At 41.3% G+C, this 17,013-nt stretch overlaps 1 protein-coding gene across 2 annotated transcripts in view; it reads left to right on the top strand.

Moving 5' to 3' along the window:
• The first annotated feature begins 5,271 nt into the window (after nucleotides 1-5,271).
• The window catches only part of Rreb1 (ras responsive element binding protein 1), a 54,622-nt gene continuing 42,880 nt past the window's right edge, over nucleotides 5,272-17,013 (top strand). For both annotated transcript variants that reach the window (XM_051194433.1, XM_051194432.1), the window contains exons 1-3: nucleotides 5,272-5,475; nucleotides 9,795-9,884; nucleotides 10,397-10,560. In XM_051194433.1, the coding sequence (XP_051050390.1) occupies nucleotides 5,305-5,475; nucleotides 9,795-9,884; nucleotides 10,397-10,560 (425 nt within the window). In that variant the 5' untranslated portion in view covers nucleotides 5,272-5,304. The remainder of the gene's footprint in view (nucleotides 5,476-9,794; nucleotides 9,885-10,396; nucleotides 10,561-17,013) is intronic.

Here is a 17,013-nt window from a genome sequence, read left to right as displayed (position 1 = left end):
CAGGTTAGTTACTCTTTACTGGCTGTCTTCCTTGAGTCACAGAAGTGGCTAGTCTTCTGTGCCCCCCCGACCCCCGTTGCTTTTCCAAGTCCATCTGTCCTGTCCTATTGTATCTTCTTTCACACACCCAATCTGTTCTTCCCAAAGTGTAGGGAGAAATAAAGTTAACTTTATGACTGCAACTTGCTTGTTCTTCTTGAGCTGTTGAGTCTCTGGTGTGGGATGAGGGATCTCAGGGTGCCTGGGCTTGCATCACAGGAAGCAAAACTGCAGACACTCCTTCCTCTTTCTCCTTTCCTCCCCACTCCCATTCCAAACTGCAAATTCAAAGCTAGAAGAGTAAAACTGGAAGCCTGGTGATAATGCTGGTCCGACACTTCTGTGACATGGGGATGACATCTGGGGTCCTGACCTCTAATTGCAGTTAGAGGCGTTTGTATTAGAAGAGACCCAGGGACTGTTATTTTAAAGATTTTAAAGTGTGTGTGTGTCGGGGGTGGGGGCTGGAGGACTACCTACTTATCAGTTTATGCCTTTTGTAATGTGGGTCTTAGGGGTTGAACTCAGGTTGTCAAGCTTGGCAGCAAGCACCATTACTCATAGAGCCATCTGAGCAGGTTTTATCATTTTTATTTTAAATCTTAAATGACCTTAGATGCAGCACATAGGAGAAGAAATTGTGTGGGAGAGAGAATGAAAATTCTCTAGGTTTGTAAATATGAGGTTAAAACAAACAAACAAACAAAAAATACTGTAAATGGATCTTAAACTATTGAAACCATTTTTTAGGCCAGTAGGAAGGAGGGTCTTTCCTGACAGCTTAACCCCACATGGTGGGGGATTTCAGCCCCTCAGGTACAAGCACAGGCTTCTCTCTGACCTGGGCATTAGCATCTTCTTCAAGGCACAGGGAGGGTGTGGGGGGGGGCGGGGAGAGGGCATACATGGGAAATGCCTTTGTACCTGTGGGGACCAGACTGGGTGGGAGAATCAAAGAGAAAACTTGACTTTCATAACACGAGTATCAGCAAGTTTAAATGTTTTCATTGGATGGTTATTGTTCATTATTGCTAGGTTACATAGGATCAACTAGAACTAGCCAACCTGTTTCTGGTTAAATGTTCCTGCACCCTTGCCTCAATGTAAAGATAGATGTTGTTTTTATTTTTTCCCCTAAGGCAGAAGTCTTTTTCTTCTGACCTGTTCCAGGATCCCAAAGGAAAATTCCAGTGCCAGACTCAGTCAAGAATTAACTGGTATGAAGTTGTACTCCAGCTCTGAGGGAGCACATCCTTTCGGGATAGGTTCAGATTCCTTCCCTTTTGCTAACTGCATTCTCATCAGAAATGAGAGGTCCTTTTAAAAGGCATACTGCTATTTACTTAACATTTCAAATACATAAAGGAAGTAAACGAAGGGGTTCTTAGTACACACGTTTCACTTGATCCCCAAGGAGGAAATAAATGTAACCAGTGTCTTCCTGCCAAGACAGTGGAAAACATTTGCAAGGCTTTTCTTTTTACCAGGTAGGGAAGTGGTGCTAGATAGCTAGCTATAAGTACTCTTACTGGATGGACAGCCTATGTTTAAATACTTAAGATAGTTTGAAAGAATTCATCTTTGATATTATGACTCTGGGATTATTGGTAATTTGCCTCTGTCCAGTGAATATGTTTTGTCAACTTCCTATTGAGCTGGTCATGGTAGAACATAGCCCCATTGTAGGGCTGGGCATGATAGTGCCCATCTTTAATCTACTAAAAAGAAGTATGTGAGTGCATTCTTTTACACCCTCTTGTCGTCATGTTTTTTCCTTAAAAAAAAAAAAAAAAAAAAAAAAAAGTCCAAACACTGTTAGTTTTTAATAACTTTAAGTGGTCTTCAAGCATGAGGGAAATTTCATGAAAAGGCAGCAGTTCAGGTTTGAGTTTTGTTTCTTCCCTTGATGAGGCAGAGTAGGTCTGCTCAGGCCTCTGCCACTCCTCCTCACTGGATCTCAGTGGAGGCCTCCAAAGACCATTCATCAGCCTATGAATTTGAGAATTAAGTTTCTAATGCAAACTTTTGAGGGAACACATAAGATCTTAGCATCATATGAGGTACAGTTTGTCTTTTGAGCGCAGTGCTAGGGATTGAATCCAGAGTCCCATGTATGTCTGAGTGGCTCCCATGTTTTATTTTTTGACATTCAAAAGTTCTGCTTCTGAGATACTCTGGCCTTTGGAGCAGGATTTTGAGCTTGATAATACTCAGCTGGTAGAAGTACCACTTTATAAAACTCTGTCCCCAGGTCTTTCCTGCTCTGCTGCCACAAAGCTGTCCAGCTATGGTAGTTGTTTTTTTGCAGGGGGGGGGGGGCGCTGGACAAAGACCTCTGTAATACACTGTTATATCCCCTTGAGGTTGAAGCACAAACTTACAGTTTTTTTTTCAGGCTTCTGCTTGGAAACTGAAGTGATGGCCTTGATCTTAGGCTCCTGCTTCATCAGGATACCAACAGTTATTATTAGCAGGAATTCATGTACTCTAGTGGTTCTCAACCTGTGGACTGTGACCCCTTTGGGGGTCAGATGACCCTATCACCAGGGTAACATATCATATATTTAATTATGATTCTTAACAGTAGCTTAATTACACTTATGAGTAGCAACAAAATAATTTTATGCTTGGGAGTCACCACACGAGGAAGCATTAAGAAAGTTGAGAACCACCAATCTAGAATATTTTACCAGATCAAAAATGTGAGGAACATATAACCTATGTTCTTGTAGTTCAGGAATGAAGTCAATTGTCATGTGTCTCAGGCTATGGATTTCCCTTTGGCCATTCATTTCCTATTACCCAGGTGTCTTCTAGATGTGGCCTAATATTGTCTAGACTCTGAGGTCTTAGGAAATGAGAAATGAAGTGGATAAAGTGGGGATCTGTTAAGAAATAGGATATAGTGTAAAAGAAAAACTGGAGTGAAATAGTAGCTGAGAAAGTAACTACTGGAAAAATTCCTTGGCTGTTGAGAGTGTGGCAGGCAGGATAGTAGGGAACATTAGGTTGGAACCCCACATCACTGTTTTTGGGGTTTTTTTTGGGGGGGGGGCAGTATTGGTTTTTTCCAAGACAGGGTTTCTCTGTATTGCTTTGGAGCCTGTCCTTGAACTCACTCTGTAGACCAGCCTGTCCTTGAACTCACTGAGATCTCCCTGCCTCTGCCTCCCAAGTGATGGGATTAAAGGCGTGCATCAACAACACCCAGCTACATCACAAAGTTTTATAAGAATAGGCTGATTTAGGCCCAGGCGTGGCAGCGAAAACTTTAACCCCAGCACTTGGGAGGCAGAGGTAGATGGATCTCTGAGTTTGAGGCCAGCCTGACCTACAGAGTTCCAGGACAGCGAAGGCTGCTCAGAGAAACCTTGTCTTGTGGAGTCCATGGGGAGAAGAAGAAAGAAAGAATAAAGAAAAGGCTGACATAGAATTGTCTCTCATTTGCTCTAGTATTTTGTGAGTATAGTGACCTAAAAATCACAGCAAAGACTGAATCTGGTTTTTTTTTTTTTTTTTTTTTTTTTTTTTTAAATAGTTTCTTGTGTGGCCAGGCTAGCACTGAATTCAGATTCTCAGACCCTCTAATTTCTGTGCCTGGGGTCATAGACATATACATGTACTCCCAGCCAGTACTGAGTAATTTTCCTTGATGAATTAACTAATCCAATGTCCCCTGTTTTTCCTCCAGTGTAAAGAGAAGAAAAGGACTCAGCAGAGTCGTTTCCCACTCCATGTGGATGACAGCTGTTGCAAGAAACCATCACTTGGGACAGAAAATGGAGGTAATTCAGTGGAGGCACTGTTTTTTCCTATTTTATGAGTTATAGGTTGTTATGAGTAGTATTTTCTGCCGACAGACTGGAGCCATATATAAGGAGTTAGGTTTTTCTCCTGGTCTGGACCGCGGTGGCAGCCCCAATTAACGCACAGAGACTCTATATTTGATATAATACTGTTCGCCAGGTACTAGTTTCTTATCAGCTAGCTCTGTCTTAATTATTAACTCAGTTCTATTAATCTAAGTATTTCCACATACTCTTACTGGAGAGAGTGGCTGGCATTCTGCTCTCTCAGTCCACCATCTTGACTCCTCCCTACTACTTCCTAGAACCCTCCTTGTTTCCTAGACCCACCTATCTTGCTTTCCTATTGGCTAACAGTATTTTATTCATTAACTAGTATGAGAAACATATTTACAGAATGACATCTCCCATCAATAGGTTACTTAATTTTTTAAGATACAGGGTTTTTAATCTTAGTTGTAAGTTGGGTTATAATTCTGGCAGGATTGGTTTCTAGAATTGACATGCACACACCTTTAAATCACTGTACTGTAGCCATGAAGTTAGAGTAAACCTGAAGTTTCCTATGGACTAGTTCTTAAGTCTAGAACATTTAAATAGAAGAAAGCAAATACAGAGTTGAATGTGGTAGCCAAATGGCAGCTGTTTCCTCTTGTCAAACTCTGCTCACAAAGATCAGGAAAATTGTGGGCTAGGGAGATGGCTCACTGATAAACTGTTTGCCCTGTTAGTGTGAGGATCAAAGTCTGAATCCCCAACATTAAAAAGCCAGGTGTGTGTGGTACACCCGCACCTTAGCTCCATCCCCATAATCCTAGTGCTCAGGAGGCAGAGACAGGGTTCTTGGACAAGTGGGGTAGATCAGCCAAATCAGCAAGTTCTGGGTTCTGCAGGAGACACTTCCCCAGTACATAAAGTAGACAGCTATTAAGGAAACAATGCATAGGCACACATGCACTCACTTTAATGCAAACACAGAACACACCATACATAATACATGTGGATAAAAAATGAAAGAAAAGCTAAATAATGCTGTTTCAGATAACTTGAATTCAGTCGGTGGCCTACACTAGAAAAGAAGCAGTTTATATCTGTAGAAGAAAGCTCAAACGATTTTAGAACCAGGTGTGGTAGCTCATACCAGTAATCTCAGTACTTGAGAGCCTAAAGCAGGAGGATCAGGGAGTTCTGAGTCACTTTTTCTACAAAGTGAGTTTGGATAGCCTGGGCTACATAGCAAGTTTTATCTCAAAAACCAAATAAACAAAAGTCATTTTTAGCTCTATTCTGGGTATGGGCTTGAACTAGGAAAGGAGGAGTATTGGGCACTCTCTCCACCTCCCTTACTATGATTAGCACCATGTGACTGTGACAAACCTAAAGTCTCATGAAAATAACAGTCATGTCTGTTTTTCAGTTCTATAGCAGAGACTTCTTAAATGCATAAAACCCCATCCAGATGACGTCACATTCACCCATTGGTTTAGAAGGCTCAGACCTGTCTTCCATCAACACCATGATGTCAGCAGTAATGAGCGTAGGGAATGTCACTGAGAATGGTGGGAGCCCCCAGGGCATCAAGTCCCCTATGAAGCCTCCAGGACCAAATCGGATTGGCAGAAGGAACCAGGTAAGGGTCTGTGGGTTGGGTGGTGGTAGGCCATGTCTTCGTCTTGTGAGAATGTAGGGAGACGTCCCCTAGCTGTCTAAGAGGAAGCCCAGGACACATTCTGTATTAAAGATACATCCAAAGGTTTCCGACATATTTCAGGAGCAGATTTTTAAAAATGATTTGTATCCTTGTACAGAGGAAATTTCTGCCATTGTGTCTTTCAGGGAAAGCACTGCTATTCCTTAACCTGTGGTTTGACTTAAGCACAAGCTTACATTTAAAGGAGTGAACTTGACTGCCTGTGCTATGATGTGGCTTCTTTTCTTTTTACACAGCTGATTAGTTAGTAGCTCCTTGATTTCTTTTTTATTTTTTCCCAAGTGTCTTCAGATTAGGTGGCAAATAAGTTCCTGTTTGTTCAGAGTTCAGCTTTCCAATTTTAGAGACATGCAATTATGGCTTCAGAGAATCTCATTTAAGGTCCATCCAATGGAAACGGTTGTGCTCAGCTCATAGCAGTGCAAGGCCCTGTTTAGTCTTTCAATTTTCAGGGGTCACAGGATCAGGAGAGGTTGGAAAGAGTAATTGCATCTACAGAAATTGGAAGGAATGCTGTTAGAAAAGCCCCCATCTCCTCTAATAGAACACGGTACTCTCTTTTTTCGGTTAATGAACAAATGGGGAACTTTTGAAAAGTTGTTGCTGTCATGATAGCATAGCAACATTTTCCACTCTGTAAACAAAGAGGCAGAGGGCAAATAATTCTCAGTCCATTTCTGAAATCAAAATGTGTGACCCAACTTCCTCATTAGTTTCTTGTTTTATGGTATAATGTAGTTACACTAACACCTTGTTTGGAGACAAGGCATTCTTCTCAGCTTGCCTGGGTGCCAGGATGGCACATAAATAATGGGTTTTTAAAAATTCTCAGGTTTTTAGTACAATGTGCCCTCTAGGAAGTGGTAGCAGCCCCACATTCTCTGGTGTGTAAGTGTGCATGCTTCCATTCCTCACCTCAAGCCTGAGGGCTCAGCAGAGCTCAGGGATATTTTAGGTTTGGAGCATTGATAACTCTCTCTCTCTTTCCCTCTCTTTTCCCTTGCCTTCATGTGCCTCTTTCCTGTGGGTGCCTGAGAAAATGCTCAGCCTGAGTACAGAAGGAGCGCTAGCCCTGGGAAAAAAAGGTTTATTTCCACTCATATATCTGTCCATCCATCTCTCCATCTGTCTCTCTGTCTATCAACTCATTTAACAACAGGCCCAGCTTCTATTTCTGGCTAGCTACTGTGCCAGGTGTCAAACATTCAGGGATGACTAAGAAATGAGAGGTCATTGTCTACTTACTCTTCCTACTCTGCTCTACCAAGAATGAATTGACAGGGAAGAGCCTTTCCTTAAATAGCATAGCACTGCATAGCTGCCCCAAGTCCAGGCTCTGATCCTTTCCCAGTTGTTCAAAGACCGTTAGGGAAGACACCTCCCATTCCTTCCATCTCTGGATACTGAGGAAAGGCGGTTGCCCAGGAGTGAGGAAGTCAAATGTGCAGTGTAACTGGGCCACTTGTCATCCTTTCTCCTTCAGGGTTCTGATACACTGGCTTTGTTTTTGGAAGGGAGGCTTAGGCCAGAGGTAACCTGCTAAATACAGCACCCAAAATAAGAAAAGAAAACATAGTGGGTAGATAGCTCAGGGAGAGAGGAACTGCCTTTACCTGACAACTGAACAGGGTGAGTAGAAAAAGGGCGCCTTGGGAAAGGTTGCATCCATGTGACCCTAGCATTCCAGCGGAGATTAGCCATAGCCGGATGCTGACAAGGGTGCCAGATTGTTTCATTATGGACTGGTTAGTTATCACATTAGCTGCTAATTTTATCTCTCAGCTCAGGAAGTATGTTTCTTTCAGCAGCTGGGCTCAGACGTCGTTCGTGGGCCTTCTCCACCATCACACTTCTCTTTCACTATTCTGTTCGCCTTTAAAAGTTAGCGAATCTGATTCCATAGACCACCTCCGGTTTTGTGAACTTGCATATGGCCTGCATGGTAGCATTACCAGCTTCAGGCTGGGCAGAGAGGTTAATGATCAACCCTAGAGTCAATATCAGTCAGCTCTGTGTGCCTCCACACAATGTGCCTGGTGTCTACTTCAAGGTGACCACAAGATGATTTTATTAAAACATGTCTCCTCAAGTGATTGGCCAGTTGGAGGCCTAGATTTTTTTGAGACAAGGTCTCACTGTGTTGCCCATACTGGCATGAACATGTGAGCTTAAACAGTTCCCCGCCTAAGTCTTCTGAAGGACTAAAGAGATGAGCCACTATATCTGGTTGGGTTTAGACTTCTTAAACATGCATTTAATACATTTAGTAAACAAATCTACATTTACTGGTGAATCTTTTCAGTATAAAAAGTTTACATAGTATTGTCAATCTGATGATTTGACATAAATACTTCAGAGCTTGATTTTTGCCTAAAATTTTGACCTGGCTGTGAGACATCTTCTCATGCTCTGAGAGAGCTAGAAGAGTATAGATAACTGGGTGAAGTAGATCTCATTTATTTATTTGTTTATCCATTTATTTATTTGTTTGTCTCTGGGATATTCAACTTCCTTAGAATTTGAGAGTGAAAAAAATGTTTGGCTACCCTAGTTCTCCAACCTGCTTCCCCAGGTTTAAAAAAAAGCAAGAAGGTAGCCACAAACAAGACATCATCACATATTCATTTCACCCATGTGGTTCATGGTGCCATTTGTTACAGTCTTTAGGATAACTTTTATTCTTTTCATATTTCATGAACAACCAGAAGGGTGGTGGTGCTTTTCTGTGCTGTGGGGTCATACTTTATAATTTAGGGTAATGGGCTATTGCCAGCTAGTCTGAGTGTTAAGCTGGTGTCAGTTTCATAATTGTTCTGTTTGGAGCAAGTTCCTTGTCCCTCTGTACTCAAAAGTTTCCTTTTCCAGATGTTGCCATTAATTCACTGATTGCCATGTGCTCAATAATTGGTATTAACAGTGAAAAAGCAGAAACTCATTCAAATGAATGCAAATGAAAAGAAATCTACGCAAAGATATCCGAGACCAGAAAAGGATATAAAGGTTGACCAAGGTGTTTAGGCACACTTCTTCTCTGGCCTCTCATTTTATTTAGCACTACTATCTATTCCCCCTCCCCCAATGCTTTCTCCTGGCTGTACTTGCCATAGTGTGAACTCTGGATCCAACTCTTCATGAATTCTCCATGGACATGCTCATGATCACTTGATCGAGTAATGAGTTGTCCCTAAACCCAAGTGCATCAAAGTCTTTTGGGGAAAATGTAAGACAAAAAGATCTTGGGTGTTCCCTGCAACCCTGGACTAGTTAAAGAGTCTACAAGTTTATATTGCTCGGAGCTTCCATGGTCCTGCCGCTTTAGGAAGCCCAGTGATGGTGATGTTTGAGCATTCTAATTCCTGAGAGCTGCCCAACTGTGAATTGTTAGTTTTAGGAACATAGACAGGGACCCATTCTGTCTAGTTCTGGGTGGGTAAGAAGGGAAGACGGGGCATTCCTTGTGATTTCCCATGAATTCCTTAGGAGGAACTTATAAGAAAGGGTCAGTGAAGGAAGTTAGCCTTTTCCTTAGAAAAGTAAGAGAGTATATTGCTTGAAGGAAGCTTGCCCTGTATGTTTGTATGCTTTGAGGGAAAAATAGTGAGCTGACTTTTTTTTTTTTTTTTTTTTTAAATCACCTCTTATGGAAGTCTTCAGTTTGGATTGTCATGCTGACTGGTTTTGACAGGGTTAGAATTCTTTCTCTTTATTTATGGACGCTGGTAAGAAGATGCAGGGCCTTGTTATTCACGTTATTACTGATGGGCCACAAAGGAATCCATTCATGGGTAGGTTGGATTTTTCTGATAAGGATTTCAGAACCTCCCTTAAGTTCCTAACAGGCTGTCTCAATACATGCAAGGTGGAGACCAGAGTTAAAGAGAGCCTAGGCTATTTAAGGAGTTAGAGGCCAAATAGGACTTGGAGCTTGGGTGTGAGTTGGAGAAATGCACCCTGTTTTTCACTCACTGGGGTTAGTGAAGTGATGTGTTATAGACCACACTGAGAGTTTCCCCTGTGCTGAGCACTGTAGCCTACTCTTTGTCCACTAACAGTGTGACCAATGTTGGTTTTCCTATTTATAAGCAAGGAAACTGAGGACAGATGGGCGAGTGGCATGCACAAACACCTGGACAGGCTCCAGTCTAATGATTACATCTGCTTAGACATGGGCCTGTTACAAAACAGAAGGTACCAGTTCTCCATGATTGGACATTCATGTTCTGTTTTACTCACTTTAGGAGACGAAAGAAGAGAAGTCCTCTTATAACTGTCCCCTATGTGAAAAGATTTGCAACACCCAGCACCAGCTGACCATGCACATCCGTCAGGTATCGCTACTTGTGCATATCTCTAACAGGATGATTTGACCTTAATTGTCTAGTAAATTGTAATCTATGTCTAAAATTTGGGGTTTTAGCAATTTTGGGATCTCAATAAAAATTTTTTGTGTGGTCATGTTTCTATGAAAGTCTAAGGATACATTTTTTTTTTTTTCAAAGATAGTGAACATACAGTTAGATTGCATTTATTGGCACAGTTTTCTTCTTATTGTTTGTAACATATGAAATATATCTCTTATGATAAAAAAGTATAGTTGTAAGTCTCCCTACCCCCACCCCTCCCTGTACTTGGTTTGGTTCTGTATATTTGTCTGGAGAAAGGGGACCAAGTATGGGGATCTTTACATATAGTCCTAGTCCATGTTGACTTGAACTCTTTCAAAGACACTTAAAAAGAAACGGGGTAAAAGTTGAGAAACTTGACTGGTTTTTATGAAGCCCCAGATCTGTATTTTTTTAATGCCATCTCATGTAACCATTGCACCGATTGCTTTCTGTAGCACAACACAGAAACCGGAGGAGCTGACCACTCATGCAGCATCTGTGGGAAGTCACTGAGCTCTGCCAGCTCCCTGGATCGTCACATGCTGGTGCACTCTGGTGAAAGGCCTTACAAATGCACAGTGTGTGGTCAGTCTTTCACCACCAATGGGAACATGCACAGGTAGGTGACATGTTCTTTTCTAACGTGGCTGACTGCACCATTGAGCCATTGGTAGACTAGTCTTAAAGCTTCAGAGGTTTTCTGTTTGCTTGTTTGTTTTGTTTCCCCCTGTTCTCCACAGAGAAAAATCTAAGATTGTTTTAATTGCCTGTTCAAAGCATCTCAGGGGATCAGACTACACCTTTGGCCCTTGCGTTCTTTGGGGTGGAACAGGGTTATTTCCCCTGTGCCACTTGGGGTTTTTCTTTGTAAGAAAGCCAGAGGTGGGTAGATTATTGCATACAAAAGCACCCTTAGGACTATATGCATCATGTATGCAGCCTTTCACTTTAAACAATATCTTCATGTGCCTACCAGATCTCACAAAGGTTTTCCTTCAAACAAACAAAATGTGGAGCCTTTGAATAGTTAAGTGGCCTGGTTCTGAGGCTTCAGAAGGAGGATGGGGATGGGGGGAACATTTGATAAATGCTAAGAAATGACTTCCTGGATTCAGGGATGAGATAGAGAACAGAGGTGGATATTAAATGCTGAGAGGCGAAGTACTGGGGAATATATTTTACAGAGCAGTAGGTAGCATATGTTTCGAGCGCTTACAACAGAAACGGCTTCTCTCTCTCTCTCTCTCTCTCTCTCTCTCTCTCTCTCTCTCTCTCTCTCTAACAAGAACATTTTAGGAATGGTGTGGAGTTAGGAAAAGAGACCCAAAATATCACATTCTCATAGTCAGTGATACCTCAGAATCCAAATCTTTTTTGATCTCTTTGGATATCAGTTGTAAATTGTTGTTTGCTGCTGGGCATTGAATCCAGGCTACTTAATTGGATTAGAATGAGGATTAATAAGGTATGAGTGTAGTGAATAGTTCCAGGTACATGGTAAGCACTCAATATCTGTTGTTATTATGTGGTATTAATGCATGATTTTACATTGTAGCTTTTTGCTGTTTTACCACAATATTGGCCAGTTGGTATCTCTGACTTCCATTTAAGCCTGTTCCTTTTATTATTCTGCCTCGTTTGTCTGTCCCTCACTTTCCATGCTCAGCCTGGTCCTAGGGGTATCTATTTCTCTCTTAGATGATTCTGTATCTTCTACTGAATAGAGCTCTGTGTGGGCAGTAAGAAATGGCATGTGGCGGGAGACACATTGCTTAGAAGAATCCTCCATGGGGCTATTTTGCCCCTCACTTCTGTTGGGTAGTGGTCTTCCATTGTACATCTCTGATCATCACCCCAGTCACCTCTGATTTAAATATTTCTCATTTGGGGATCATGTTTGTGATTAAATTGTAAGCATCAAACACACCTGTTAAAGATATAGCTGCTGTCTTTGACAAAGGATATCTCTATCAGTGCATTCAGTGAAACTCTGCCTTCCCCAAACACTGTGTTTACTGTCTACCCAAAGAGGGGTAAAGCAGTATGGGGAGTTTCACAGCTTGGGGCACTAGAGTTTATGATCCATTTTGAGTCATTAAATATGGATAGCCTATTTTTCTTTTCCTCGTTGAATTATCTTGCCACTCCTGTCAAAAATTTATAAATATAAGGGTGTGCTCTTCCTTCCATGCCATGATCACAGGGTGTCTGTTACCCTGACTTTTAGATTAGTCTTCAATAAGGAAGTGCAAGTCCTTCAACTAAAGACCTTTCCCAAAAAGTATTTTTTTTTTTTTAAAGTTGCTTTCTGAGCCCCAGTGTCATGCCCGGATTCATTCAAGCTTGTTTTGATTAGTCTGACTTGTTTCCATTTCTATCTGGATAATTTAGTTTTGTTTGTTTTGAGGTATTCTAGGGCCCCAATATGCTAGGCTAGTAGTTTGTAACTGAGCTATACCCTGCCCGGTATGATATTTAGGAACAAATGGTCAGTTTCTTCAGAAAGAGTAGGGATACATTCAGTTTTGGTGAATTGCCATCATTGGGGGATTTGGGGTTGCTTGTTTTACTTTTTTTTTTTTTTTTTTTTTTTTTTTTTCAGGATTAGGAGTCAAACCCTGGGCCTAGGCAGGCGACCCACCATTGAGCTACACCCCAGCTCCATTGTCATCTTAACAGTATCCAGTCTATGTCCAGTAAGCAGTGACATAGGCTGCTTTCCCACTCATTTGGTCCGTCTGAGTGTCTTTCATCAGTGTCTCAGGGTTCTCCCCAGACTATTGGTTTTATGCTTTGTCAGATGTATTCCTCTTTTATTCCCTGTGGTGGCTTTGAGTAGGATTGTTTTCAGTTCAGTGCTGGTATGTAGATAACAGTTCAAGTTCATGCTATGACCTTGTTTTCTGCAATCTTCTAAACTTCTTTTCTTCTTTCTTAAGAGTTATTTAGTAGATTCATTATGATTTTCTACTCCCAAGATTATGGCATTTGCGATAGAGATGGCTTTGTTCTTCTTTCCATTCTGGATGTTATTGATTTCCTGTGTTACCTCTTGGATGCACCAGACCTTTAGGACAGTGCTAAATGGGAGTAAAACATATAAACATTCTTGTCTTTTCCCTCATTTTAGGAAGAAAGCATTCACTCCTTCCCCACTAACTGTAATTCTTATTGTGGGTTTATCTTAGATAAAATTTACCAGCTGAAGGAAGTTCATCTCTATTTTAAGTTTGTTGCATGTTTTTATAGTGAAAGGATGTTAGATTTTGTTAATGAATTTTGTCTGCCTTTATGTTTTTGTCAGTCTGTCCTGTCCTAAGGACTACAGATGTGTCACCCAGATTTTGTTGCTCATTGGGTCATAATACTACCAAAACTTGTAAAGGATGGGTTAAAAGAACACTTAATTTTTGCTATCAATCACAAAGTCATTATCACCTTCATTTGTTGGCAAAGCTGTACTTTCAAAAAAAATTAATTTAAAAAATGTGAAAACACTCACAAAAATGTGTCAGAGTGAAGTTAGATTAATTTGCCTGGATGGATCCATTCCAGAATCTGAGACTTCAGTGGTTAGCTGTGATCTCTCCTAACCACATACCTGTGCTACATTAATCAGGAGCTAAAACTGTCCTGGGATGTTTGTAGGAGTTAAAACAGTAATGAAACCTGAGATTCTGCTGACAATGGATGGAAAGAAGCAATCAACTGAGAGTTTGGTATTTTATATCAAAATCTTCCCCCCAATTTCCCTGCTGTTGCTTCTGCTTCCTGGGGTCCCTCGGTACCTATCAGGAGTGAGTAGCATCCAGGAGCTCCTTTGTGGGGGATGCAGAGTTTACTCTGAGCCACACTGCCAGAGGACCTACACAGTGGCTTCCCTGGGCTCCTGTGAGCCCCCATCTGAGTATCCTAGTTCCATCTTGGTTTTGTTTTTTACTTTAAGACAGGGTCTGGCTATGTCATCAAAGCTATTACTTATTACTCCTGATCGAGCCTCCCAAGCTATTAATGTGTGCCACCACACTGACATGTATTTATGACTGGTCGTAACAATGGCCATATGATCTGAAGGGACCTGATTTCTATATTTCCATTTCTTTTGATCTCAGGTATAGCTTGTTGGATATGGTTGGCAGACTTTTTAAATGTAGATTTCCATTTCTTTGAGGGCTTCAGTCCATGAGAAGGCAGGACACAATGTCACTGAGAACCCTTCCTGCACTTTCTGCTTTGTAGGCTGTCTGCGTGATGTGCCTCCATGTGTGCACAGTTCTTGCAGATGAACTCTGACCTTCCAGTGGTTGTCTTGTGAGACAGGTCTAGGCCATATTCCAGGATTTTTTTGTTAACATTAGGGGTGGGGAGCATGACAAATCTCACAACATAAGGTCTTAAGTAAGGATCCAGGTTCCAGGGTATTCTTAGCTGATATTGAGGCATCTTTAATGGAATATTTCACTTTTTGGCCATTGGCAGTTTTATGACTGTGTTGGTTGTTCTTCTTTTTAATGTTAGTCAATCCTTTAACTGTATGATTGTTAAGTTAGTAAAATAAACACAGTCAAGATAACATGCTAAACTATTCAGAGTAGTCACCTTGACAGTTGGCTTCACAGCATTCATAGAGCTTACATTTCTTATACTTTCATGACACTAAGTAAATTTGCATGGTAGTTTGTTCTGTGCATGAATGTGTGTGTTCATTCACTCTCTCATTCACTCTTTCATTCATTGAAATATATTACCCAGGACTCTATACATCTTGGCTCAGCCTCCTAGGTGCTAATACTTCATGTGCACACCAGGACACCCAGCATAATATCTTAAAAGTAAAGGTAGATAGAGTCAAGACATTGTGAGTTTGGATGAGAGACTTTTTAAAGAATGTATGTGGTTCCTGTCCTGCAGTCCTCGTGTTTTTGAAGTTTGAAAATGTACTGGGGCAGTGGGGGTTGGGGGTTAGAGAGCAATGCTTATATTATATTTTTATATGCAAGTGGAGGCCAGAGATTGTCAGGTTGCTTTTTCAGTTGCTTTTTACCTTACTTTTTGAAATAGGTCTCTTTGACTCTGGAGTTCACCAATTCAGCCAGGCTGTTTGGCCATCCAGTGAGCTCCAGGGTCTACCTGCCTCTGCCTCTGCCTCTGCAGCACTGGTTCTACTACAGGTGTGTGCTGTGGGGGATCCAAACACGGGTCCTAATTCTTCTCTAGGAAACACTTTATCAACTGAACCTTCTCCCCAGCTCCCTTAAAATTCCTAATCTCAAATCCATAGCTTAGTTTATGAGCAGAATAATAGACAACCATCAAGCACTGAAAATAATGTACAGAAGCATCACTGTGGGTCCAGCCACTCATGTTCCCAAACTCTTTATCAGCTGCTCTCATGTTGAAAATTTGGGTTAAACAGCATGTGCCTTCCAAAACAAACTTAGGAAACCAAGCCAGAACACATCCTCCAGGTTAGACTAATATAGGAAAAAGGGCATCTTCAGTTTGTAAAAGTTGTTTCAGGAAGCCGTAAGTTGCGGAGCCTTGAAAGAGAAGATGGGGGCAGACTTTATTTGAAGTGTCTACAAAAATGAGTATTCTTTAAAAAAAAAAAAAAAAAAAAAAAAAAGCCAGGTAGTAGTGGTACACACCTTTAATCCCAGCACTTGGGAGACAGAGGGAGGTGGATCTCTGTGAGTTGAAGGCTAGCCTGGTCCACAGAGCTAGCTCTAGAACAGCCAGGCATGCACAGAGAAACCCTGTCACAAAAAAACAAAATAAAAATGGGCAAACAAAACCCTGCAGACCATAACTTTACAAATCAAGAAACTCATTGCCACTTTGTTCATTTCCCAGACTTGTAAACTGTATAGTTGTACGTGTTTATTAGGCTTAAAGACATGCTGAAGACCTTGGCAGATACTTTCATGACAGCCTTTTCCCTCTACTCTGTGAAGAGCAGGGATGTGTTCTAAACATAGACAGGTGAAAAGAGGCATGCAGTGGTGGCACACACCTGTGATCCCACCACTCTGGAGGCAACAGGTGGATCTCTGTAAGTTTGAGGCCAGCCTGGTCTACAGAGCTAGTTCCAGGACAGGCTCAAAGCCACACAGAGAAACCCTGTCCCAAAAAAAAAAAAAAAAAAAAAAAAAAAAAAAGAAAAAGAAAGAAAGAAAGGAAGGAAGAAAAACCAAAAATAAAAAGAAAGAAAATGAAAGAAAAAATCCTGGAGTATTCACTAGTTTCTTTCCCTTGGACTTTATTACCTGACCCTGAGGATGCTGCTCGATAGCATATAGTCTTCATGAATAGAGGCTTATGTGTTCCTATTATAATTAAAGAAGATCTTAGCTGCACAGAAATGTGTCATACTCTATGATAAATGAGACCACAGAGCCTTGAGTCAGAATGCTGTTCCATGGTGCTTGAACTAAGCCTGCTGCTGGCATGCATAGCTAAACTTGGCTGTCTAGAACAGGTGGTTAGTACTAAACAAGACAAGGAACATAGGTGAGGCAGTATCTCCAAGAGGACAGTCATTTTTTTATTTACCCTGTTCCCACCAAGAGGAAGAGCCCTGTGAAATTCTCCCATAGTCATATTGAGTTTCTGGGGACTCCCTGTAATGAACCCTGGCATGTACTGCTTCTCAAGTGTGGAGGTGACCAGTCCCTTTGAAAAATGTCTCTTAATTACCTGTCACTCTGCCACCATGTTCCGCTGTTGGAATGAAGATATCAAGAAAGAAATTAGTTCCATGAGAAAAATCTGTAGTGGTTTCCACCAAGGACAAGACTGTGAAATCTTGTTTTCCTATAAATATCCTCTACCTGTTCTTGTTTGTTTATTTGAGATAGGGTCTTCCTATGCTACCCAGGCTGGTCCCAAACATCTGTCTGGGCTATAGTTACCCTCTTGCCTTATCCTCCTAAGTAGCTGCAACTATAGACACCTGACCTTACAATAGTGCTACAGGAAAGAAAGTTTTTAAAAGAAGGTACCTATTTTGAGGAAACAAGACAAGTAAAAGAAAATTGCCTGGAAATCTTAATACCTTTTATTTGGCTTAGAA

Source organism: Phodopus roborovskii, unplaced genomic scaffold (genome assembly GCF_943737965.1).
Source record: "Phodopus roborovskii unplaced genomic scaffold, PHOROB, whole genome shotgun sequence".
In the NCBI taxonomy this organism is placed as follows: domain Eukaryota; kingdom Metazoa; phylum Chordata; class Mammalia; order Rodentia; family Cricetidae; genus Phodopus; species Phodopus roborovskii.
The sequence above is the reverse complement of the archived record's forward strand: the minus strand, read 5'-3'. Positions and strand labels throughout refer to the sequence as shown.